This window comes from Rhinoraja longicauda, chromosome 1 (assembly GCF_053455715.1).
Source record: "Rhinoraja longicauda isolate Sanriku21f chromosome 1, sRhiLon1.1, whole genome shotgun sequence".
NCBI classification, from domain to species: Eukaryota; Metazoa; Chordata; class Chondrichthyes; order Rajiformes; family Arhynchobatidae; genus Rhinoraja; species Rhinoraja longicauda.
In genome coordinates this window covers 82,547,886-82,575,085 of record NC_135953.1, presented here as the reverse complement: position 1 = coordinate 82,575,085, position 27,200 = coordinate 82,547,886, and the positions used below count along the sequence as shown (strand labels likewise).

Genomic DNA, 27,200 nt, shown 5'->3' with positions numbered 1-27,200 from the left:
AATGGCAATAGTAAATGTCTATAATTATCTACTAAGCTTTAATGTTTGCAGTTTGCAGAATTACATATTCATAATGGGAGCATATTGTAACTCCCAAGGCACCTGTGAATATTCAAAAAGCTTAGCTGGGACAAAGTAATTGATATGGATGGTCAAGAAACTTCTGAGAACAGAGTAGTCAGACATCCAAAATTAGTGTTGTGAGGGCTCGAGTATAAATACCCCTTCTACTGTTAGACAGACAAATATGCCTATTATCATGTTTGTTGAGCCAAATAATAAATGTCTGATTTAGATTTTTTAGATTTAGAGATACAGTGCAGAAACAGGCCCTTCGGCCCACCGGATCCGTGCCACCAAGCGATCCCCGCACATTAACACTATCCAACACCCACTAGGGACAATTTTTACATTTGCCCAGCCAATTAACCTACAAACCTGTACGTCTTTGGAGTGTGGGAGGAAACCGAAGATCTCGGAGAAAACCCACGCAGGTCACGGGGAGAACGTACAAACTCCGTACAGTACAGCATCCGTAGTCAGGATCGAACCTGAGTCTCCGGCGCTGCATTCGCTGTAAGGCAGCAATTCTACCGCTGCGCCACCGTGCCGCATAAATCTGGGCTGGATGCTTATTTCATCTCAATCATTATGGGGTAAAATAACTTAAGCTGAAGATTCTTGTTTTGATGTTGGCTAATAAACATACCCCACCATCTTACACGGTTGAGGCATACAAGAAATATAGAAACATTGAAAATAGGTGCAGGAGTAGGCCATTCAGCCCTTTGAGCCAGCACTGCCATCAATATGATCATGGCTGATCATCCAAAATCAGTACCTCGTTCCTGCTTTCTCCCCATATCCCAAGAACACGTCATGGTCATGTGAGTAGACAGCCTGCCAATTTACAAAGTTGGTCTTTTAATTTCAAACTAATTAGTGTTTTCGATGTATATTAGAACAAATATTTTGAAGACTGGTTCTTGTTTTGGATTAATGGCCGCTACTTCCACATATTTTATAACCTTTGAATAATCCCTAGCAGAAGGTACAGAGAGGTTTAATGATAGAAAAGAAAGAAAGAAGTCATATGAAAATGAAGAGAATTTTAAATTGAGGTGTTGATTAATGGGGCCCAACAAGTACATAGCGGATGAATGAATGGGACAATATGAGAAAGGACATAATATGAGATAGGACCTGAGCAGTTGAGATCCAGGCAAGCTCATGTTTGTGAAAAGAAAAGTGAGAAAAGCCAGCAAGTATGCACTAGAATTGTGGTCTAAAGGTAGCAACCATATTTATGTCAAAGGAGCTGAGGCAAGGATAGGGCAGATTCTGTCAATGTTACACAGGTGAAAATAGGCTGTGTTAGTGATGTAATTCTTGGAAATCTGAAATAGCCACATAGAATACAGGAAATACTCAACACAGCAGCAGTTAATTTTAGTTTTAGTTTAGTTTGGTTTAGAGATACAGCATGGAAACAGGCCCTTCGGCCCACCGAGTCCACGCCAACCAGCGATCGCCCCCCCCGCCACATCAGCACGATCCTACACCAACTACGCACAATTTACACACTTATTCCAAGCCAATTAGCCTACAAACCTGTACGTCTTTGGAGTGTGGGAGGAAACCGAAGATCTCGGACAAAACCCACACGGTCACGAGGAGAATGTACAAACTCCATACAGACAGCACCCGTAGTCGGGATCGAACCCAGGACTCCGGCACTGCAAATACTGTAAGGCAGCAACTCTACCGCTGCGCCACCATGCAAAATAATAATAATAATAATAATAATAAGCATTTATTTTATATAGCGCCTTACCAGAAGCTCAAAGCGCTTTACAAAAACCATCATAACATAAAAACAAACAGACAAACTATCCTAATGGAGAAGCGGCGAATAAACAGCGCCAGCGTCCTCTCACGTCAGGGTCCGGCAGTATACTCAATGTCTCAGTTCTTAGACCGTCCATCAGGTCTTCAACCCTGAAAGTCAATTCTGTTTCGTTTTCTCCACAGATGTTGCCTGATCTGCTAAAAGCTGCCAGTATTTCCAGTCTTAGTGGCATGCATAAGAGGCAATGCACTAGCACACTAATGTTACTTTGAAATTCCTTCGGGAATGATTGATTTCAACCACTGAGAAGTTCAAAATTCTATGATTCCAATTCTATGGACCAGCTCTATGGACAAAATCCAATGTCCACAATGAGGTAGAGGTGAATCGGTCAGTACCTAGTTTATGGAAGGATCTTTTAGAAGTCTGATATCAGAGCGGAAGAAACTGTTCCCAAGTCTGGTGATGCGCATTTTCAAGCTTCTGCCTGCTGGGAACAGGGAGAAGGAGGAATGACCAGAGTGGAACAAATCTTTGATTATGTTGGTTGTTTTTCCAAGACAGTGTAAAGTGTAGATGGAGTCCATGGTGGGAAGATTGTTCTGCGAGATGGACTGGGCTACATCCACAACTCTATAATTTCTTGCCATCGTGGGCAGAGCTGTTCCCATACCAAACTGTGATACAACCCAACAATATGCTTTCTATAATGCATCTGTACAAGTTTGTGAGAGTAAGTGGAGACATCCAAAGTTCCTCAGTCTCCGAAGAAAGTAGAGGCGTTGGTGTACCTTCTTAGTTATTCCTTCAATGTGGTTAGTCCATGTCAGATCTTTGGTAACCATGCTAGCAATCATTTCCACTTTGGCACCATTAATGCTGAATGGAGCATGTACTCAACCACACTTCATGAAGCTTCTGCATCTTGTTAACATTGATGGAGAGGTTGGTATTCTGACAGCATGTTACCAAGTTGTCTATCTCCTTTCTGTTCTCCATCTCATAATTATTCATGATCTGGCCCACCATAGTGATGTCATCTACAAACTTGCAGGGTTTAAGCTGAATTTGGCCTGATGGTCATGGGGTATAGGGAGTATAGGAGGGGATGTTCTCTATTGTTCTCTATCCTCATTAATGTATTCCAGGGGTTAGAAAATCAAGGATCCAGTGGCAGGGGGATGTTGACTCCCAGGTCCAGGAGTTTGGAGATGCATTTGGTTGGGATTATGGTATAGAAGGTGGAGATATTATCAATAAATAGCAGTCTAACGTAGATATCCTTGTTGTCTGTTTGTTCCAGTGATGAGCCTTTAGGGCCAGGGAGATGGCATCTGCTGAGGACCTGTTGCGACAATAGGCAAACTACAGTGGATCAAGGCTTTATGGGAGGCTGGAGTTAATGTGCGCCTTTGCCAGTCTCTCGAAGCACTTCACGGTGGTGGATGTTCGAGCCACTGGAAGGTAGTCATTAAGACACGCTATCTTCCTTTCTTTGGCACCTGAATGATAGTTGTATTTTTGAAGCAGGTGGGGATCTCAAAATGAAGTAAGGAGTTTAAAGAAGAGAAAGCAGATGCCTCAGATGCCCCAGCTTAAACTATTCTTGCTTTCCTCAACAAAAAATATATTAGTCTGCTACAGAAATTATCTGATTCATTCATCATCACATCAGTGCAGTAACATATATTAGGCCCTAGTCAAGTGTCTCAGTTTTATAAGGCATATTTTTAGTTCTCTATATGGCTTCATCTCTTCCTAGCCCTGCAATGATTTCTCTACCTCCATTAAGACATATACCCAAGGTTGGTGTCAGCAGAGAGAATAAATAGACTAAAGTATTGGGTCAGAGGATCAGAAGTTTCAAGCAACGTTGGAAGAAACAAGCAACTGGAGGGAAGGCTGTCAAGTAAGATCGGCTTGGTGCTGATGGAGGGAAAAGCCAGCTGCCTTACAAACATACTCTGCAGCCAGGCTAGAAAATCCTGTAATTTGAAATATACCATGGTAATATTGTAATTCTTAAATAATCACACTTGAACTCCTCCCTCCTCAGAGGAGCCCTTTTGACAATTCCTTCTCCCTGGGAAGGCAAATCAAAATTTATGGAAATCACTTTTAATTTGCTTTAAGTATTTATTGCAATCTTACCATCATAAATTTTAGTGGTGTAAAGTGTATCTCTCGTCTCAAGGAAGTGCAAAACAGAACAGGAAGCAGTGGGAAAAACATCAAACAGAAGGCCCCAAAACAAACATCAGTGTGGACAACAGCACCACCTGCCTTGGAGAACAAGTTTCATAATCAGAGCAGAGAATTGCTGTTTAGAGTGGAAGAATATATTCATCCTCTTGGTAAGTTTAAATGTGACAGACATGCATGATGGTATAACAGGAATACATTGCTGGAAAGGAGAGAAACCTATTGAAGTTACGCACTATATGCAAGACGCAAAAGAGAAATTAAACTCTAGTTACCAGCTATAAATTAGTTTAGTTTAGTTTAAAGATACAGTGCGGAAAACAGGCCCTTTGGCCACCAGGGCCGCGCTGACCAGCAATCCCCACATATTAACACTATCCTACAAACACTAGAGACAATTTTTAAAATATTTACCAAGCCAATTTACCTACATACCTGTACGTCTTTGGAGTGCGGGAGGAAACCGAATATCTCAGAGAAAACCCACGCAGGTCACAGGGAGAATGTACAAACTCCGTAAAGACAGCACCCGTATTCAGGGTCGAACCCCAGTCTCCGGCACTGCAAGCCCTGTAAGACAGCAACTCTACTACTGCGCCACTGTTCCGCCCATTAGTACCACCAAAAACATGAGGCACTGGCCCTATTCAGCTCCACATTTCACTTCACTAATGGGAACATCTTAACAGAAGGGAGTATATCCATTTCATACCTATGTTATTGTTGACAATGGGGCAAATCTAAGTAGGTCAGTCATTGCATTCTTTATACTGTGGTTGTTATGACATTTCCTAACAACAGAGACGTTACACACAGCACTGTACAAAACTTTAGTTCGCAATGTTAAATGATTAACTTATGAGGCCAATATGAGATTTGGTCTAGGAGGTCGCATAATACCTGCAGGTATGTCCAAAATGGTGTGTAATTAAGAAATAAAGATATCCTTTGTGATAAATTCCAATGAGGTTGAAAATGCCTTAATTAATAAATTGAGGATCTTTGAAACCAATTAGATCTCCAATAGCTACTATTAGTTTAGTTTAGTTTTAGTTTAAGTTTAGAGAGACAGCATGGAAACAGGCCCTTTTGGCCCACCAAGTCCATGCCGATCATCAATCACCCATGACTATTTCTATGTTATCCCACTTTTGCATTCTACACACTGGGAGCAATTTACAGAAGCCAAATATCTGACAAAGCTGCACATCTTTAGAATGCGAGAGGAAACTGAAGCACCCAGAGAAAACCCACACAATTACAGGGAGAACTTACAAATTCTACACAGACAGTATCTGAGGTCAGGATCGAACCCGTGTCTCCTATGCTGAAGCAGCAGCTCTACCGCTGCACCACCTATTTTTAAAGATTTAAAGCAATCGATCTTGTAGGAGAGTGTAGACTTAATATTAGAACATTTACTACCAAACTCACGCCAAGTTAAACTTTCTGTGTGCATTCAGCATTTTCTGCTTTTACACAAAAGCAAGAGGCTGCTTAAAAACATCAGAAAACGCTTAGAAATGTGTGAAAGTTTACTGCTGATCCTGGAGGTTAATTGTCTCATCAACTACTACTTTCTTTTTGGTCAAAACTGGTGCTATTTTCTACACCAACCAATCTGCAGATGTTGGTTGACAAAAAAAGATACAAAGTAACTCAGCGGGTCAGGCAGCACCTCCATAGAACATGGATAGGTGACGTTTCAAGTTATAAATGAATATGAGGCACTAATGATTACTTAATGTTATTTTCAATGTTGGAAATACTAGTATTAAGCACACAAGTGTTTTAAAAATCAACCTCAAACATTAAAGGTTACACATTTGCTGTACTTCTTTGAAAAATTGTCTTCTGGCTTTGGGGCTTCCAACAATTCAACTTGCTTTTGAGTTGGAAAGGCTGAATACTTCATAAAAGATTGGATATAGGTCATTGGGTCGCCTCCTCGAAATTTAGGATCCATCTATCACAATCTTCACACCGGGTATCAGAAATTATCAAATTGAAGTGGAGTGACTACTGATTTTGACCGTCTGTAATTGCACTGGTCAAATATGTGGCAGCAGAAAGCACTTTGCCTGGAGCAAAATACAAACTGCTGGAGGAACCCAGTGGGTCAAGTAGCATCTGTGGAAGGGGCTGTTGACATTTTGGGTGAAGCCCTGTATTTTCTGCCCCTTCCATTCAGAATAAATCTCAGATCTAACTAACTGAATTGTTGCCTTTAGCCACCTAAACAAAATCATGGCTTAAAAGCCATGATAAATGTGTGGTCTTGATATTAACGAGATTAACATTTCACTAAAGATTAGCTATCAAGGGCAAAATTGACTATCATGCTTACTTAACATCTCAAAGGCCACACTTGTACAGAGAACAGCCTAAATTCTTGTTGGCTTCAGTGGCTCATCACAATACATGTTTCAGTTGCAATTAGTTTGATTATCATTACAAGATAGAGATGACTCCAGTTTGCAAAGACTGGCCCCTTCTCAGCAACCTTCCCCCCATTGACGAACTGTACACTGTAAGGGCCAGGATGCGAACGGGCAAGATCATCTCTGACCCCTCTTTTCCTGGCCACAAAATCTTTGAAGCACTTCCCTCTGGAAGGCGACTCCGGACTGTCAAAGCAGCCACAGCCAGACATAAAAAGCTTTTTTCCGCGAGTAGTAGTTCTACTCAATAACCAAAGTCTGTAGTCTCTTTTTTGTTCTGGTTTATTTTCACCCACATGTTTAGACCGTAATGTTGTATCCTTATTGTTTTGATGTGGTTATGCTTTATTCTGAATTGATAACTGTATGTTTGTGTTGTCATTTGTGAACGGAGCACCAAGGCACATTCCTTATATATGCATACTTGGTCAATAAACCTATTCATTCATTCATTCATTCATTCATTCATTCATTCATTCATTCATGTAATGGGGAGCCCTGTAGTGATGAGCTGAACAAATGATTGGATTGGTATATTGGAAACTGTTGGCTTCAACCACAATGGTTTCATTATAAATCATTTATAATGACTGATTTGGGTTCAATAAAATTGTTGGCAGTTTTTAATACTAATTTCAGATATATTCATGTTATACTGTCAAGAAAACAAAATTGCAGATTAATTTGAGGTTTGGAAATAGCATACGGTGATCATAGCATGATCGTGCAGCACACAAACAAGCTCTTCCACCCATGGGCTCCATGCTGATCTTTTTGCCCTTCTATACTAATCCCATTTGTCCCCACTAAGTCCATATCCTTCTGTGCCTTGTTTATAAGTTCCTGTCTAATGTCTTAAATATAGTGACTCAATCTGACTCCACCACCTTCCCTAGTAACAAGTTCCAGACATAACCACTCTCTGTAAAATAAAAATATGATCTTTAAAACTCCTTCCTCTTCTCTCAAACATATGTGCTCTTCTTTTTGATACTCCTACCATGGGAAAAAGATTCTGACCATCTACCCTATCTATGCCTTTATCAATCTATATATCAAATCACCCCTTGGCCTCTTCTGCTACAGGGAAAACAAGAATAGCTTGACTCAATTCCTCCAATCCAGGTAATATCCTGGCCAATCCAGGCCAATCTCCTTAGCATTCTCTCCAGCGCAGCAGATGAGCATGAAACAAAAAATTTAAAACTGCAGATGATGGGAATCTGAAATAAAAATACAAAGAAACTAGAAACAGTCAGCATGGCAGATAGCATCCTGGAAAACTAAAACTGAGCTAATGAGGCCCTTCTCAGAAATGAGGACAGAAAACAAATCAGTTAGTATCAAGCTACAGAGAAGGTGGGCATGGTATGGATAAGATAAAAGGAATATCTCTGACATCTTGAGGCTAGGGCTGCCTTGAAGATTAAACATAAATGAGGTCATCTGGTTGAAGGTTAACAGATTAGGAAGACAAAACTTGGTCTTTTATTTATAAAAGCAGTGAGATGACAGCAGCTGGAAAGTGAGAACATGGACACAGACATTTAAGGGTGGTGAGATGCAAGACTGTAGGACATAACTGGCAAATGTGATTACGCTAATGGAGAAAGAAAAATTGAGCCAATCGCACAGAATAATGACCTAGCCCATTCTGATTCTGAGAAAGCAAATTGAATTCTTCAACTTCAGGTGCAGTAAACTCTCATTCCAATGGACCAGAGGGGCTGAATGGTGTCCGTTATTGCCGATTGTTTGCTTTAACCGATTAAGGATTCAGAGGTCACTCCATGGAACAATTAGTTGTTTTCAAATATAAAGTAATCAGACATCACTGTGTGTTTAAGAACACAGACTTAAGAACACAGTTTTAGCTGTTAAAAATAACTTTATGTTTGAAAACAACGTTGTTTCACAGAGTGACCGCTAGATGGTTGGAGTGAATCCCTTAATTGATTATAGCGGACAATCGGCGATAACGGACACCATTTCACCCCTACGGTCCATTATAACTGAGCCTGAAGTTGAAGAATTCAATGTTGAGCCTGCAGTCTGCAAATTAGTCAGATACTGTTCCTCAATGCGTGTTACGGGTGTCAGTGGGCACATACTTGACATTAGTCAGTATCTAAAACCAGAGATAGAAATATTGAGGACGTGAAGAATGAGAGGCAAACATAAGGGCGTGAAGGATGAAACTGATAACAAAGATGATGAGATTTTCCTGTCAGAACAAGAGTAGACATCAATGCTGGCAAAAGTATGTCGGTAAGGAAGTGAGAAAGAAGATCTAATGAGGAGAGAATATTCCACATATGAAAGAAAAATATAACATGGACCTATATAATTCCATTGACAACAACTTTTATTTGGTAGAAGTGAGCAAATTCAAAGAAAAAGGTGAGAAAAGGAACTCATATTCAGACAACCTTTCATAACCCCAGGGCTTCAAAACGTTCTTGCAATTAGCCATACCTAAATTGGCCAATTTGTACACATTTTCATCCCTTAGCTTCTCTCCAATCAAATTCTTGAACAAGGAGCAACATATTTATCACAGCCTAGGATGAGGAATAATTCCTCCTGCCAAGAAGTTTAGAAAGTTATAGCTAATATCTCTACTATCTCCTTCAGTGTTTTAAGCTCCACATTAACTGATCTTGATAAATCTTTCAAGCCCGTGATTTCCTTAATAATTACTTTGAAAATGGTTCCTTCTACACCTTACCCACATCTGCCACTTGCTCTGGCAGCTTGCTCAATATGCACACCAGGCTCTTGAACAGAGTGGATGTGGAGAGGATGTTTCCACTAGTGGGAGAGTCTAGGACTAGAGGTCATAGCCTCAGAATTAAAGGATGTTCCTGTAGGAAGGAGATGAGGAGGAATTTCTTTAGCCAGAGGGTTATGAATCTGTGGAATTATTTGCCACAGAAGACTGTGGAGGCCGTCAATAGATATTTCTAAGGCAAAGATAGATCGATTCTTGATTAGAATCCAGGGGATTGGGGAATATGGGGAGAAAGCAGGAGAATGTGGTTAGGAGGGAGAGATAGATCAGCCATGATTGAATGGCAGGCTTAATGGGCCAAATGGCCTAATTCTGCTCCTATCATTTATGACCACTCTCTGTATGAAAATGTTGCTTCTCTCTGCTTTCACTTTAAACCTATGCCCTCTAATTTTAGACTCCCCATGTCTATTCACCTATTTTATGTCATAATAAACCTATAAACATAACATTCAATAAAAATCAACTGAGGGATAAAAACAAGGAACATGGAAATGGAATGGAACATGGAATGAAATGGAACATGGAAACAAGGATTGAATAAGCAGAAGGCTAGCCCAAAAGATTCATAATCAGGTTCCTGTTGTGTCTCAGAAGTTATTAGCTAAAACCTGCTTTCAAGAAATGAAGAACTGAAAATTGTGCAAAATACAATTTGCTTCTGCCTCACTTGTCTTTAATGGCATTTGAAAATGTCTCCAAGGCATTCCAATTTTTTCACTCAAATCTTCCTGCAAGAACCTGCACATACCTCACTTGAAACAGATGAGGCAAACTAAATATAAATCAATAAGCAATAAAACAATCACAAAAAATGGAGGAATTTAAGAACAACTTTCAAGACAAATATTTTTTAGATGAAACAACAACGGAAATCACAAATACTTTTATTTTCCATGATGCATCATTATCTTCTCTTCTTTTGCAGTAATATTTGGGTTTCAAACTCCCAGATTTGACATGTTTTAATTCCAGTATAAATATTCAAATCTATAATTTGAAAGAGAATATTTTCCTTATTTATCATATCTTAGAAAGAAACAGGAGTCTTCAAAAAAAATTGCTGTTTCATTGATGCTAAGACCAAAAAGAAGACAAATGTTCTATGGATCTTACAAAGCACAATTTTGAAAACTAATGACCCATTGTGAGTTTCAAAGCATGCAAGATAGGAGAATTCCCAATTAAGAATATTTGAAAAGTCACATGGACTTGTGCCTGAAGTTTAATGTGTGCTTCTAGTGGGCAAGATTCCAAAGTGCAAGGTCAAGAAAATGACCCCTTGTAGGTTAACTGATTAATGCAATAATTTTACATTCCTATTTACTTTCATTTCCAGACATAGTAACATCATTGCAAACTCCCAGAGATAGCAACCTCATTGCAAATCCCCATTAGAAGGAAGGAGAAAACATACTTTTTATGAGTAAAGTACCGCTAGATTTTCTATTTGCCACAGGATAATTTCCTAAGATATAAGCAAGTATCATGTACATTTTAATTACATACTGAAAACTGGAAGAAAGGAGAAAAAAAACTTCTGTGCTTTACCGGAGATATTACTAAGCCGAAAAACATAAAAATCGTTTTTCATAGAACGAGAACTGCTGAAAGAAATCTGTCACTACACACCATTGAGTTCAGAGGCAAAGCGTGATTCTGGGCAAATCCACAACATTTATAGACAATAGACAATAGGTGCAGGAGTAGGCCATTCAGCCCTTCGAGCCAGCACCGCCATTCAATGCGATCATGGCTGATCACTCTCAATCAGTACCCCGTTCCTGCCTTCTCCCCATACCCCCTCACTCCGCTATCCTTAAGAGCTCTATCCAGCTCTCTCTTGAAAGCATCCAACGAACTGGCCTCCACTGCCTTCTGAGGCAGAGAATTCCACACCTTCACCACTCTCTGACTGAAAAAGTTCTTCCTCATCTCCGTTCTAAATGGCCTACCCCTTATTCTTAAACTGTGGCCCCTTGTTCTGGACTCCCCCAACATTGGGAACATGTTATCTGCCTCTAATGTGTCCAATCCCCTAATTATCTTATATGTTTCAATGGGAAATGGGAAATCCACTCGCAATCCCATGTGTCAGGATTCATGAGTTCATTCATGTGAATGGAAGTCTCATGGATGTCCAGAATAAAGTAAAGAACGAGGTATGTTTCATTTAATTTTATTTGTGTTTAAAGGAATGTTTTTTAATAAGTCACTGGCTTTTTCAGTTTTTAATGGTTCTCAAAATGCTTAACGATTTTAATTGATAGTATATATTTTTCATTTCGTTTTTGATGCTTTTTTTTAATGCTTCCAAACATCAGGAAGAGTGGCTTTGACTTCCGACAAAGCAATCTTGAGGCTCACATTGCCCTATTAGGTTACATGAGACCCTAGCACATACCTCTCCAACCTGATCCAAAAGGTTTTTGTTCAACCAGTTTTTCTTTCCAGATATGCTCCAGGTAACTGCATGACAACTGAGTGATGACTGATGAGTGTGGTGGAAAGTTGCCAATCAGCAATATTTTAACCAATCATTCTGTTTTTACTTTCAATTAACTTTATTTTCAAGTTAATAGGAAAATTAACCACAATTTAAAAGTGTGAAATTGGTTGAAGGAATAAGAATGAAGCAGAGGAGCAGTGGTACACATTTTAAATGCTGAAAAGTATATTGAAGTTACAGACTAATATAGGGAGGCACATTTTCTGAAGGAGTAGCATTTACAAACATATTCCATTAAAAAACAGAAATATGCAATTTTATAAATTTGCAGAAGCGAAACAAAGAACAGAACATCTTGGAAGCACTCATCAGTTCAGGCAGCATCTGTGGAAAGGGAAATAGAGTTTATGTTTCTGGTCCACGACCTTCTGGTCAGACCTGGGAATAAGAAAAAGTTAGTTTTAATGTTGCACAGAACATGGCGGAGAAAATGGATAGGCACAAGGAAATATCTCTGACAGCTGAGGCCAGTGTTGCTATGGTGCTAATTTGTTGAGGAAATTGTCCAATTAATAAGCTGGTGAATTGTGAGAACGAGAGAAAAATAACTATGAAAAGTTAAATCCAAAGGTGCAGTAAATACCCAGCTGATCAAGCCATCTAAATGAGAGAGAACATGCAGAAGAAGAGGAGAAAGAGAGAACATGCAGAAGAATATGATATACTGTTCCTCAAGGTTGCATTAGGCATCATTATATGTGCAGGAAGCCACAGATAGTTCAGAATAGGAGGGGATGCAGAAAGTGGCAGACAAATCAAGCTCACGGTGATGTAAACTCTGCACAAGGTTTCTTCAACAATGAAAAGGTCACTTCGTGAACACAAAACACAGTGCATTTGATTGGACGATGCAAGTGAATTGTTGCTTTACCTGAAGGACTTTTCAATCAATGTTGACAGATAATCAATACTGATGCAAGTAACATAATGTAAATATTACACATTCAATATGGATTTCATTCAATAGGGATTACACTTAGAATGTCATACAGCACTGTTGAATTTCCATACCTGGTAGAGATATTCTTTTTAGGAAAAAATCCAACCCAATTGTTTGCTTGTATTGTTTTCCAAAAGCTTCCTGTGCAAAACGCATTGCCAAAGAGGTCTGTAACAAAAACACATTCATTTTAAAACACATTCTCAATAGATTTAGACAATAGACAATAGGTGCAGGAGTAGGCCATTCGGCCCCTCGAGCCAGCATTGCCATTCAATGTGATCATGGCTGATCATTCTCAATCAGTACCCCGTTCCTGCCTTCTCCCCACACCCCCTGACTCCGCTATCCTTAAGAGCTCTATCTAGCTCTCTCTTGAATGCATTCAGAGAATTGGCCTCCACTGCCTTCTGAGGCAGAGAATTCCACAGATTCACAACTCGCTGACTAAAAAAGTTGTCATTGCTGGACTCCCCCAACAATGGGAACATGTTTCCTGCCTCTAACGTGTCCAACCCCTTAATAATCTTATACGTTTCGATAAGATCCCCTCTCATCCTTCTAAATTCCAGTGTATACAAGCCTAGTCGCTCCAGTCTTTCAACATATGTTGGGGGAGTCCAGAACAAGGGGACACACTTTAAGAATAAGGGGTAGGCCATTTAGAACTGAGATGAGGAAAAACTTTTTCAGTCAGAGTTGTGAATCTGTGGAATTCTCTGCCTCAGAAGGCAGTGGAGGCCAATTCTCTGAATGCATTCAAGAGAGAGCTGGATAGAGCTCTTAAGGATAGCGGCGTCAGGGGGTATGAGGAAAAGGCAGGAACGGGGTACTGATTGAGAATGATCAGCCATGATCACATTGAATGGCGGTGCTGGCTCGAAGGGCCAAATGGCCTCCTCCTGCACCTATTGTCTATTGTCTATATGACAGTCCCGCCATTCCGGTAATTAACCTAGTAAACCTATGCTGCACGCCCTCAATAGCAAGAATATCCTTCCTCAAATTTGGAGACCAAAACTGCACACAGTACTCCAGGTGCGGTCTCACTAGGGCCCTGTACAACTGCAGAAGGACCTCTTTGCTCCTATACTCAACTCCTCTTGTTATGAAGGCCAACATTCCATTGACTTTCTTCACTGCCTGCTGTACCTGCATGCTTACTTTCAGTGACTGGTGCACTAGGACACCCAGATCTCGTTGTACGTCCCCTTTTCCTAACTTGACACCATTCAGATAATACTCTGCCTTCCTATTCTTACCACCAAAGTGGATAACCTCACACTTATCCACATTAAACTGCATCTGCCATGCATCCGCCCACTCACACAACCTGTCCAAGTCACCCTGCAACCTCATAGCATCTTCCTCACAGTTCACACTACCACCCAGCTTTGTATCATCTGCAAATTTACTAATGGTACTTTTAATCCCTTCATCCAAGTCATTAATGTATATTGTAAATAGCTGCGGTCCCAGCACCTAGTCTTGCGGTACCCCACTAGTCACTGCCTGCCATTCTGAAAGGGACCCATTTATCCCCACTCTTTGCTTTCTGACTGTCAACCAATTTTCTATCCATGCCAGTACCCTACCTCCAATACCATGTGCTCTAATTTTGCCCACTAATCTCCTATGTGGAACCTAAGGAAGATTTAGCAAGAGGAAGTACAGAATAATAAAAATAAAGTAAAGGGGGGCAGGTTAGTTAATAGTGTGAAGGGGAGGTATGTTTGGCAGAGCAAGAGGGTAAAGGTATCGAATTGCTAAGGTATAAGAAAATAACTGCAGATGCTGGTACAAATCGATTTATTCACAAAATGCTGGAGTAACTCAGCAGGTCAGGCAGCATCTCGGGAGCGAAGGAATGGGTGACGTTTCGGGTCGAGACCCTTCTTCAGACTGATGTCAGGGGGGGCGGGACAAAGGAAGGATTATAGGTGGAGACAGGAAGATAGAGGGAGATCTGGGAAGGAGGAGGGGAAGGGAGGGACAGAGGAACTATCTAAAGTTGGAGAAGTCGATGTTCATACCACTGGGCTGCAAACTGCCCAGGCGAAATATGAGGTGCTGTTCCTCCAATTTCCGGTGGGCCTCACTATGGCACTGGAGGAGGCCCATGACAGAAAGGTCAGACTGGGAATGGGAGGGGGAGTTGAAGTGCTCGGCCACCGGGAGATCAGTTTGGTTAATGCGGACCGAGCGCAGGTGTTCAGCGAAGCGATCGCCGAGCCTGCGCTTGGTTTCGCCGATGTAAATAAGTTGACATCTAGAGCAGCGGATGCAATAAATGAGGTTGGAGGAGGTGCAGATGAACCTTTGTTTCACCTGGAAAGACTGTTTTGGTCCTTGGATGGAGTTGAGGGGGGAGGTAAAGGGACAGGTGTTGTATCTCGTGCAGTTGCAGGGGAAAGTGCCCGGGGTTGGGGGTTTGGGTAGGAAGGGACGAGTGGACCAGGGAGTTACGGAGGGAACGGTCTCTGCGGAATGCAGAGAGGGGAGGGGATGGGAAGATATGGCCAGTGGTGGGGTCCCGTTGTAGGTGACGGAAATGTTGGTGGATGATATGTTGGATCCGCTGGCTGGTGGGGTGGAAGGTGAGAACGAGGGAGATTCTGTCCTTGTTGCGAGTGGGGGGAGGGGGAGCAAGAGCGGAGCTGCGGGGTGTAGAAGAGACCCTAGTGAGAGCCTCATCTATAATGGAGGAGGGGAAGCCCCGTTTTCTGAAGAACGAGGACATCTCGGAAGCCCTAGTGTGAAACACCTCATCCCGGGCGCAGGTCGTAGAGTAGGAGGGCAGGAGAAATCGTAGAGTAGGAGGGCAGGAGAAATCGTAGAGTAGGAGGGCAGGACAAAGAATTGCTAAGGTGTCTGTGCAGTAAACTGAGAGGAAAGGTGAAAAGAGACGGGGGAGAAGCAGTGGGACAGGGAAGACAGGATGGAGAACACAGGATGTGGTGACGGGACAGCGGGGGAAGGGGCAGAGAAACGGGAGTGAAAAGAACAAGGGGATGGGCAAAGGGCTGAGGGAGCAGGATCAAAGTGGACAAAGGAAAGGAGCGAGGGGACTGGGAGGGAAAGGGAAGAGGGGGCAGGAAGGAATGAGGGGAATGGGAGCGGAAAGGGGTGAAAGGGCCGGGAGGGAAAAGGGACGAGGCGACTGGGAGGGGAAAGTGGATTGGAGAAAGGGGCAAGTGGACTGGGAGGGGAAAGAGGTGAGGGGGCAGGAAGGAAAGAGTGGACTGGGAGGGCAAAGGGGCATGGGAACCAGGAGGTGAAAGGGGCGAAGGGAGGTTATGGGGAGAAGGGAAAAGGGAACGAGGAGAGACAAGAGAGAGGGATCAGATGATCTGAGGCATGGGGGAGCGGGATTGGATGGGTGAAGGAAGGTAATCAGAAGGATTGGGGGGGGGGGGATTTGGGGGGGGGAAGATTGGAGGGGAGGGGGGGAATTAGAGGGGAGGGTTGGGGAGGGGGGGGAATTAGAGGGGAGGGGTGGGGAATTAGAGGGGCGGGGTGGGGAGGGGGGAATTAGAGGGGAGGGGTGGGGGATTAGAGGGGCGGGGAGGGGGGGAATTAGAGTGGAGGGGAGGGGTGGGGGGGGGATTGGAGGGGAGGGGTGGGGGGGGTTGGAGGGGAGGGGTGGGGAGGGGGGAATTGGGGGAGGGGTGGAATTGGAGGGTGGAATTGGAGGGGAGGGATGGGGAGGGGGGGAATTGGAGGGGAGAGGTGGGAATTGGAGGGGAGGGGTGTTAAAGAGATGGGGAGCAGGAGTGAAGCAGGGATTGGAGAGGTGGGGTAGAGAGTGGAGAGGAATTAGAGGGATGGGAAGTAATTGGTGCAGCTGGGTAGATGGGTGCAGGGGAGAGCATTTGGGAGAAGGGATGGGGAGCGAGAGGAGTGTCTGTAGGAGAGCAGGGTGGGCTTTGGAAGGCAATGACAGGCTGGCGAGAGGGATGGGGAACATGATTTGGAGAGAGGAGGGCAGGAGGAAGGCCGGCGGGCGGAGGGTCGGCGGCGCACAGTCGTGGAGCAGACCAGGAGAGGAGGGGAGTTGTCGGGGCCGCCGGCGCCGCCATTCACCTTCCCAGATGCGCCGTCCCCTAAGATGACGATCTTCAGCTGCCGGTCTTGAATGTCGTCCTCGGAGTCGGACATGTCGCCGCCGCCGCCGCCGCCGCCGCCGCCTGGGAGTCGCCGCTACCGGCCGGGCCGCTCGGCAATCTGACGCCGCTCAGCGTCCAGTCCGGGTCTGGCTCCGGTCCGGATCCCGCCCGCGGTGTTGACGATCCAGTTCGGGTTTGGATCCAGTCCGGGTTTGGATCCAGTCCGGGTTTTGATCCAGTCCGGGTTTTGATCCAGCCCGGGCTCCGCTCCGCCGCTGCCCGCCGTTGCCAGGAGCCATAATCCGCGGACGACATGGGGGTGGCCCCTCTCATCACCACCACTCGCCCATGGCCTGCGAAGCAAGGGATACAGATCCCAGAAAATTGACATCAACCATAGCGTATAATTTCATTCGTGCCAATATAGATGCATGTATATCTCAATAAGTTTCATCTCCAATGATGTGCAGCACTTCATTCCCCCTCCTGCCCCAGGTGGGCTCCTCCAACCTGACGCAGCCGGTCGTGAAGGGGCGCGGGGTGACAGTTGGCCGGGGTCGGGGGTCGTGGCTGGTGTCCGGGGTCTGGGGGTCGGGGGTTGGGTGTCAGGGCCAGAGATGTTGGCTCTGATATCTTTGGTCGGGACAGCGGCCGCCCCCCGTTGGGAATCGCGACCGTGCCTCGTTCAAAATGCCGAGGCGGCCTTCATGGTCATTTAGACTTCGTGGTTCGCATTTTCTACAACGAAGCGAGCATCGAGATCTCTGGCAATGTGCCTCTGCTCCGCCAGCGGCTGTGGGCAGGTTAGCCTGGCTGTAGGTCGGCGAACCGCCGAAAGCCCTTTTCATCGGAGTCCGCCCTTCATCGATTTATTTATATATTGCACCAAAAGCAAAATCATAGGCAGTCGTTAACATTGGTTGAGACCTTACAGACTTAACATGGATGAGATAACAACATATAACGAGATAGCCTAGCTGTTGGCGGTTGTGCAGTTGAAAACTTTGAAGGTGTGTGCCCAGATCGTCACCTTGACTACCCCCATTGCTGGAAACAGTTTGTTGTGTTTCCATGTTGGAACACAAGGGAAATCTGGTGTTCCCAGATTAATTAAATCCGCCTGCGTGATATTCATGTGATTTATTGAATGTCATTTGTAAGATATTGGGTAGTGAAGAAGGACATCATCTCAGTGAATTGAATTGAATACTTTATTGTCACATGTGACAAGTCACAGTGAAATTTTTTGTTTGCATACTCAAGGTAAGCAAATAGTCGCCCATAAAGGGTGCTTACAAAGTTACAAATTCCTGGATTCCAAGTACTGGATCTAGTCAGTTGCACATGTTTGTTACCCATGCTTTTCCAATTATGATATAGGAGCAGGTTTAGGCAATATGGTCCATCGTCTGCTCTACCATTTAACCATGGCTAATCTATTTTTCCCTCTCAACACCATTCTCCTAACTTCTCCCTGTAACCTTTGATGCCTGTACTAAACAAGAACCTATCGATCCCTGTTTTAAAAATGCCAAATCACTTGGCCTCTACAGGCGTATGTGGCAATGAATTCTGCAGATTTACTATTCTCTGGCTAAAGAAATACCTCCTCGTCTCCATTCTAAAACTTTTTTTAAATTCTGAAACTGTGTCCTCTGATCCCCATTCCCACTACTGGAAAGATCCTCTCCACATCTGCAGAAGTAAAGTGTTAAAGACCTAAAGTGTTTAAGATCTAACCCATTCCATTACCAACAAATTAGATCAGACCTATGAAAATCTGCTTCATCCACTCATGAATGGCGATGGACAAATAAACAGATAGAAGTAGCAAATTTATTGGAATTATTATCCCCAATGAGAAGGAACCCACCAAGTGGATTCAAAAGACAGCCTGAATTGTTTGTCGTGTTTGCAGCTCACCATAAGTGATAAGAAGATGATACAACTTATTTGCTTCCTTGATGTACCCTCCATTACAGTAGACAGACTTAAGCCAATTTTGTTAATTCCATGTGGTAAGAAGAAACAGGAAAGTATTGAATCTGGTAAAGACAATGAGCCACACAACATAATTGTTGTGCTGTTAAAGACTCATGCTCCAAAACTAGCACTAAGAGAACTAAAGATAAACTCAAAATTCTGGTGTACCTAAGCTAGTCAGGCAGCCTCTCCGGAGAATATGCTCAGTTTGAATCCAACCAGGATCTCTCAGGCCTCATAACACCATTTATCCAAACTTGAAAAAAGAGCTGAATTCAAGAGGCTGTGTGTATGTGCCTGCTCTTGACATTAAGACAACATTTGACTGAGTGTGATGTTAACTCAAGCAAAACTGAAGCCATTCATATTGTAGGGTGTGGTAAAGTCCTCAGAGAGCGGAAGATGGTTGTGAAAGCCAATCTCCGCTCCAAAATGTTGCTTCAAGAATTTCTTGAGTTAATGTCCTGGGTGAACCGTTTTCTTGTTTTATCACAAATGTTCCTTCCAATGTAGAGCGTAAAATGAGAATGTTTGCAAATGACTGGACAATGTTCAGTCATACTAACAACCCCAGAAAGAGTGAAGCGTCCTTGCTTTCTACCTGCTTGTAGAAAGATTTTGGCTTAATAAGTGGCAAGTAATATATCTGTTGCAGATGTCAAAAGAACCCTCAAAATTAACATTGTTGAAAGCATCAGAAACCTAACTGGACTAGATTATAAACCATGAAAAATGTCATTCCCCATTGACAAATTCATTTCCTCTATCAGGCTATTGCTTGAAAAATGAATCCAACTCTTCACATCCTTCAGATCCTTGTAGTATTTGATCAATTATCCATGATATTGATAAAAGTGTGTTTTTTCACCTCTTAACATTGCCCAACATCACCACTGCCTTAGCTTATCTGTAACAGAAATCATCGCTCACCAGAACAGCAATTTGTATTTATGAAGCATTTAACATAAAGTCCAAGGTGTTTCACAGAGATAATTTCAAACACAAATGCGATATGAACCACATAAAAAGAAGCAAATAATAGAAGAGTTCACCAAATCTTTGATCACTGAGATGGGTTTCGAAGATTGTTTAAAGGAGGAAAAAAAGACAGGTTTAGGCCACCAATTGCAGAACAATTCCAGGTCAGGATGCCAAACTTGGAGAAGTTGATCTAAAGACTTGTGAGCCTGATTAGATTACAGTTGTGCAGAATGAAAGAATTTAAAAATAAGGATGAAAATTTAAAAACTGATCTAAGTTGGTTAATTAATAGTTGGATGAAAAAGACTGCAAGTGTGGACAGCCATGTTTTCAATCACCTCAAGTTTACAGAAACTAGAATCTGGGAGAGGGTGGCTACAACCTGAATTTATTTGAGAGCAGATAAGGTGAGGTGGTCATCAACTACATTAACACTTCACCACTCTTACATTGTGTTGACAGAGACATTTTGTATCTGATGCTACATAAAGGGACCACAAATGCTACCACTCCCTTACAGAAAATCATGGCTCAAACTTTTGCAGTATGAATCAAGGCTATCCCATCTTAAACTTAGCATGCATCTTTTCTTCCAGCCCTGGTAATGAAAAAAGATGTCTTCTAAATATTCATCAGTCTTCTTGTGCAGACTTCGACATTAAGTTTTCGTTTGAGTAGAATGCAGAAGTCATGCAACATAACCTTCCAAGGAGCTGACATTGAGTTGCCCTTCTTTCTCGGCTGCAGGGCAGTTCTGCCCAGCTATTCACTGCAAGTAGATCCCATCTTAAACTGTCTTCTAATTGATGTATTGATATCTAAGCTAGAATTTGTGAGTATCATGTTGAATGAAAGTTGCAAGGCTTAAGGTTGGATGAAGAAAAAAAAGGCGGATGTGACTTTTTGCCATTTTGAATCAAAAAAGATTTTAACCTTTCTGAGAGAACCAATGTATTGACTGATTAGTGTATTTAGCTGATGTGTCTGTTGTGTTTAGCTTAGAGATACAGTGCAAAAACAAGCCCTTTGGCCCACTGTCCATGCCGACCAGTGATCCCTGCGTACTTACACTATCCCACACACACCAGTGACAATTTATAATTATACCAAGCCAATTAGCCGACCAACCTGTATGTCTTTGGAGTGTGGATGGAAACCGGAGATCCCGGAGAAAACTCACGCAAGTCAATGGAAGTACTTACAAACTCCGTACAGACAAGCACCTGCAGTCTGGATCGAACCAGGTCTCTGGCGCTGCAAGGCAGCAACTTTACCGCTGCCCCACTGTGCAGCCCATTGTGGTTAAATTGCAGCACTGCATGGTACAAGCTGTAAAATTTGCCATGCTTGGAGTTGTAATAATTATGGAGCATGCACTGCTACGTCTCAGTTCGAATTCATGGCAATTGTAAATCCTTGAGTGGCAGGGTACCATGTATTGAAAAGTATGTAAAGGCCAGCAATACAGCAGATTGGAAATGGCATTTGAATATTATTCACTGACTTTGATTATGTATGGTAAGTCATTGAACTACTTTTGGCATTGCATCCGGCCTCTTAGGACTACATTCCTAGCATTGACCCGACAGCCGTCTCATCCTATTAATACTTTGGTTAGTCCTGTTAGTTGAGGAACTCTGTTCTCTTGCCGCCAGATTTACCAAAGTTTCAATAATGCATTAGAAAATTCAGGTTCCTGCCGTCACTCTTGCTCAGCCATGACTTCCTGCACACTGCAGGGTCTGGAATAACCTCCTCCACCAGCTCCTGTCATGAAGCACTTCATTAAAGGTGATTTTTAAAAAAATGTAGATGTGAACAGTGAGGAAGGCTGTCAAGTTTACAGTGGGATATAGATCAGCAACAGAAATAAGCTGAGAAATGGCAGATGCAGTTTAGTCTGAGCAAGTGTGACTTTGCATTTTGGGAGGTCAAATGTAAGGGGAAAGTATACAGATAATGCCATGACCCAAAACAGTATTCATGTACAAAGGAAGTCCAAGTCCATACCTCTTGCTCCCTGAAAGTGGCAACAGAAGTAGATAGAGTGGTAAAAACAAAAGGCGTATGGTTTATTTGCCCTCATGGTCGGGGCAAGAGTAAGAAAGTTATGATGCAACTTTATAGGACTTTGGTTAGTCCATATTTGGAGTACGGCGTACAGTTCTGGTCATCCCTTTTCAAGAAGGATGTGGAGGCGTTGGAGTGAGTGCATTGGTGCCTGGATTAGAGGGCATTAGCCATAAGGAAAGAACAAACAGACTTAGATTGTTTTCTCAGGAATGCCAGAGAGGAGACCTGAAGTTTATAAAATTATGAGAGACATAGATAGAGTAGATAGAATCTCTTTCCCAGGGTGGAAATGTCAAAGACCAGAGGACAGCTTTAAGGTGAAAGGGGCACTGTTTAAAGCAGATGTGCGGGGTACATTTTTTACTCAGAGAATAGTGGGTGCCTGGAACGTACTGCCAGAGGTGATGATGGAGCCAGATGTGAGAGTTGTGTTTAAGATGCTTTTGGAGAAGCACAGGGAAATGCAGGGAATTGAGGAGGATAGATCATGCACAACAGATGAGATTAGTTTAGCTTGGCATCAAGTTTGGCACTGACATTGGGGGTTGAAAGGCCCATTCCCATGCTGTACTGTTCTATGATCTATGATCTGAAGCTAAAGTGAAAACAGAAAAGCTAGAAATAGTCATCAGGTCAGGCTGCATCCTTTGGAGGATAAAGAGTGACTATTTCAGGTCAAAGGCTCTTTGCAGGATTATTACCTTGCTGACTAGGTTTTGCGAGCTTCCTAGCAAAAATTTGCAATAATTACTGATACATATGAAGCAGCATGCACCCCATGGATTAGATCAATGTGAGCTGGAAAAGAAACGTGAGGATTGAAGAATTTAGATTGAAGAATCTTCACTGAGTCCTGATCTAATCTAGAAAGTATCAACCAGGAAATATAAACAAATTTCAAATCACATTTATAAACAGAAATAACACTTCAGACAAATGAGAACACGAAAGAAAGATACAAGTGAAAGACGGAAAAAGTTTTTTTAAATTTGAAAATCGTTTTTAACACTAGTAATCGATGAAGAAATAAAATTGAATACTTGAGACGTTAAATTTTCAGGACCAAAGAAGTAATTTAGCATTAACTATAATTTATCATTGCATTAAAATATAATTTCATCCTGAAATCTAATCTAGATTTTCCAGACACCTCAAATGGGGAAGTTCCCTCACATTCACTGCAGGGCAGTAATTTTATTCCAAGCTTTATTGTCAACCATTGAAGCAGCATACTCTGGAAAAACAGGGGTCTCTGATAACATCTTTTGGATTTCTGTTCCTAATAATGTATTTGTATACTCAGGAAGTTGGTATCATTTTTCCTCCATTGTAATCATGAATGCTGTTAGTGATATCCATCCTCAGCACATCTCTGCCCCCATCACCGAAAGTTTTGTCACTAAAATCCCACCAAAGAATATAATAAGATATGTAACGTCAGAAGGAATGCAGACTGAGCTAGTTTTAGAGAGACAGATAAATAGACGACTGAGGGACCAAAGTATTAAGCAAGTAAAATTAAAAATTAAATTATTTTTGAATGGAACATAAGTCGCCAAAAGATCATCCATGTCAATAGAAATGAGTAATGTTGATTAATGGTCACCTAGAAAAGCTTTGCTTCATTTCATCTGGAGCGGCTTGAGCCAGAGGATTCCGCTGTTACTGTATCTCAATGCATCTCTTGTCAGCCAGAAGAAAGCTTGCAGACCAAACTTCCCCCCAAAGGGATTACTTTCTTACACAGTACTTTCACAGCGTTATTGTATCCTTCATGCTGTTGGCTGTCACCCATAAGTCTAATTTCCTTTCCAGAACTTCATGAACAAATTTTATTTATTTAGGAGAATAATGTTGCCAATTTTCTCACCTCCTTTCCTCTCCTACAGTCACTTGAGCTTTTTCTAGTTAGCTTCTATTCCTCATTCAACCGGCTATCATATTTTGTTAAGAGTACTGTCAGTGATAATTAACAGATTATTTGAGTATAGAGGCGCCGCAACTAAATCCTCGCCTTATCCATAAATCCCACACTTCATGCATTGGTTGGTGAAAAAGGATTGCTTTCAGGAATGAAAAGCTGAGTAATTCTTCAAACCAGGGGATTTTAAGGTCAGTTGTAACAAGCCTACAAATGTTCTACCCCCCCACCCCACCCCACTTCACTTCAACCTGATAAATATGAATCATCGTTAGACATGGGTGAATGGAAGGTGGCTAATGTTGTCCTGGTATTTAAGAAGGCCTGCAAAGAAGGACCTGGGAACTATTTACCTAAAATCAGTAGTAGGAAAGTTACTGGAGAAGTTTCTGAGGGATAAAATATACGGGTATTTGGAAAGGCAAGGGGTTGATTAGCAATAGCATGATTTTGTGTGTGGGCAATCGTGTCTCACGAATTTGATTGAGTTTTTTGAAGAAGTAAGCCAAGGGTAACGAGGGCAAGGCCGTAGTCATGATCTATATGAACTTCAGCAAAGCCTTTGATAAGGTTCAGCATGATAGGTTACTATCGAGAGATAATTAACCGAATATAGAATGGTAGGAAAAAGAGGGTGGTAATGGAAGGTTGTTTTTTGGATTGGAGGCATTAAACTAGTAGTGTGCCTAATGGATCCAGGCTGGTCACATTGCTGTTTGTCATCTATAACGACGATTTGAATGAGAATGGAGAATGGCATGGTTAGTAAGTTTGCAGATAACACTAAAATAAGTTATATCGTAGTCAGTGAAGTTGCCTATCAAGAATTACAACAGAATATTGAACTCCAAGTGGGCTGCAGAAAGGCAAATGGTGTTTAATTCAGATAAGTTAAACCAGGGCAGTACCTTCACAGTAAACAGTAGAAAGTGTTATAGAGCAGAGGCATTTAGGAGTACGTACATAGTTCCCTGAAAGTGGTGAAGTAGGTAGATAGGATGATAGGAAGAAGGCTTTTGGCAGGCTGGCCTTCATCAGACGTGAGTATAGAAATTGGGACGTTATGTTACATTTGTACAGGATGTTGGTGTGGCCAAACTTAGAGTATTGTGTTCAATTTTGATCACCCTGCCATAGGAAATATGCCATTAAGCTGTAAAGAGTGCAGAGACAATTTACAAGGATGTTGCAACGATTTGAGGGTCAGAACTTCAAGAAGAATTTATACTCTATAAAATGTTATTCCTTGGAGTGCAGGAGGCTGAGGGGATCTTATAGAGGTGTATTAAATCATGAGGAGAATGGGTAGAGGTGTAGAGGGAAATACAGTCTTAAACTAGAGGGCACGGGCTTAAAGTGAGTGGGGAAAGATTTCAGAGGAACCTCAGGGGCATCTCTTTCATTCAAAGGGAAGTCCACATCTGGAATGGACTGCCAGAAGGAGCTATAGAAGCGGATACAATTACGAATGAAAAGACATGACAGATGGATTGGAAGTGTTTAGAGGGATATGGAACCAAGTCCAGGCAAATGGGATTAGCCCATATGCCAACTTGATCACTAGGGACACTGGAGGTGCTCCCCAAGGATCAGTGCTTGGGCAGCTGTTTGGAATATGTATAAATGATTTGGATGAAAATGTAAAATAGTTTGCAGCTGGCATTAAAATTGGTGAAGTTGTGGATAGTGAAAATGGTTGTCAAAGGATACAGCAGGATATAATTGTGCTAATTAGCCAGCACGGCTTTATACACAGCGGGTCGTGTCTCATTAACTTGATTGAGTCTTTTGAGGAGGTGACAAAAGAGATTGATGAAGGTGGGGCGGTGTATGTTGCTTACATGGATTTTAGCAAGGCTTTTGATAAGGTCCCTCATGGTAGACTGATCCAGAAGACTAAGATGTATGGGATTCACAATGACTTGGTTATATGGATTCACAACTAGCTTATTCATAGAAGACAGGGTTGTGGTGGAAGGTAGATATTCTGGCTGGAGGTCTATGAACAGGGGAGTTCCGCAGGGATCTGTGCTGGTACCTCTGCTGTTTGTGATATATATAAATGACCTGGATGTAAAGTCTGAAGAAGGGTCTCGACCCGAAACGTCACCCATTCCTTCTCTCCTGAGATGCTGCCTGACCTGCTGAGTTACTCCAGCATTTTGTGAATAAATACCTTCGATTTGTACCAGCATCTGCAGTTATTTTCTTATACTGGATGTAAATGTAGATGGGTTGGTGAGTAGGTTTGTTGACAACAACAAAAATTGGAGCAGTTGCAGACAGTGAGGAATGCTGTCAGAAGATACAGTAGGATTTAGATCAACTGCAGAAATGGGCGGAGGAATGGCAGATGGAGTTTAACACTAACCAAGGGCGAGTTGTTGCACATTGGCAGGTTGAATGTTAGGAGAGAGTATACATTTAATGGCAAGACCCTTAACAGCATTAACATAGAAACATAGAAAAATAGGTGCAGGAGTAGGCCATTCAGCCCTTCGAGCCAGCACTGCCATTCAATGTGATCATGGCTGATCATCTAAAATCAATACCCCGTTCCTGCTTTCTCCCATATCCCTTGATTCCTTTAGCCCTAAGAGCTAAATCTAACTCTCTTGAAAACATCCAGTGAATTGGCCTCCACTGCCTTCAGTGGCAGAGAATTACACAGATTCTCAACTCTGGGTGAAGAAGTTTTTCCTCATCTCAGTCCCATTGAAGTGCAAAGGGTTCTTGGGGTCTAAGTTCAGAGCTCACTAAAAGTGGCAGCACGTGAATAGCGTGGTAAAGAAGGTGTTTGGTATGCTTGCCTTCATTGCTAGGGGCGTTGAATATCATTAGACCCCATTTGGAGTATTGCGTGCATTCTGTTTAACCCATTACAAGAAAAATGTGGAGGCTGTCGACAGGGTGCAGTGGAGGTTTACAAGAATGCTACCTGGATTAGAGGCTTTCAGCTACAGGAGACCTGGAATGTTTTCTCTGGAACGTCAGAAGCTGAGGGGACTTGATAGACGTACAGTGCCCTCCGTAATGTTTGGGACATTTATTTATTTGCCACTGTACTCCACAATTTGAGATTTGTAATAGAAAAAAATCACATGTGGTTAAAGTGCAGGTTGTCAGATTTTAATAAAGGCCATTTTTATACATTTTGGTTTCACCATGTAGAAATTACAGCAGTGTAGACCTCCCAGCCCTTCTGAATTTGGCAGAAAGTTTCCGCTTTCTTACTTAATTTCCACCATTCCGATTTCACCTCACATTTTAACGCAAAACACATGCCTCGCCACTCGCCCTGCCTCTCGCCCCGCACCGCCGCTGGCCTCACGCCACTGGCCTCGACTCGCCACTGGCCCCGACTCGCCTCGCCGCTGGTCCGGTCTCACGTCGCCGCTGGGTAG

The 27,200-nt window shown here is 42.5% G+C and overlaps 1 protein-coding gene across 6 annotated transcripts in view; it reads right to left on the bottom strand.

Moving 5' to 3' along the window:
• Positions 1-17,043, bottom strand: part of rab28 (RAB28, member RAS oncogene family) — a 105,011-nt gene extending 87,968 nt beyond the window's left edge. For all 6 annotated transcript variants that reach the window (XR_013547405.1, XR_013547406.1, XM_078401260.1 and 3 more), the window contains exons 1-2: positions 16,816-17,043; positions 12,804-12,900 (exon numbers count right to left, since the gene is read on the bottom strand). Coding sequence is in view for 4 of the 6 variants with exons in the window: in XM_078401260.1 (XP_078257386.1) it covers positions 12,804-12,900; positions 16,816-16,890 (172 nt within the window). In the remaining 2 variants the exon portion in view is untranslated. The remainder of the gene's footprint in view (positions 1-12,803; positions 12,901-16,815) is intronic.
• Positions 17,044-27,200: the final 10,157 nt, after the last annotated feature.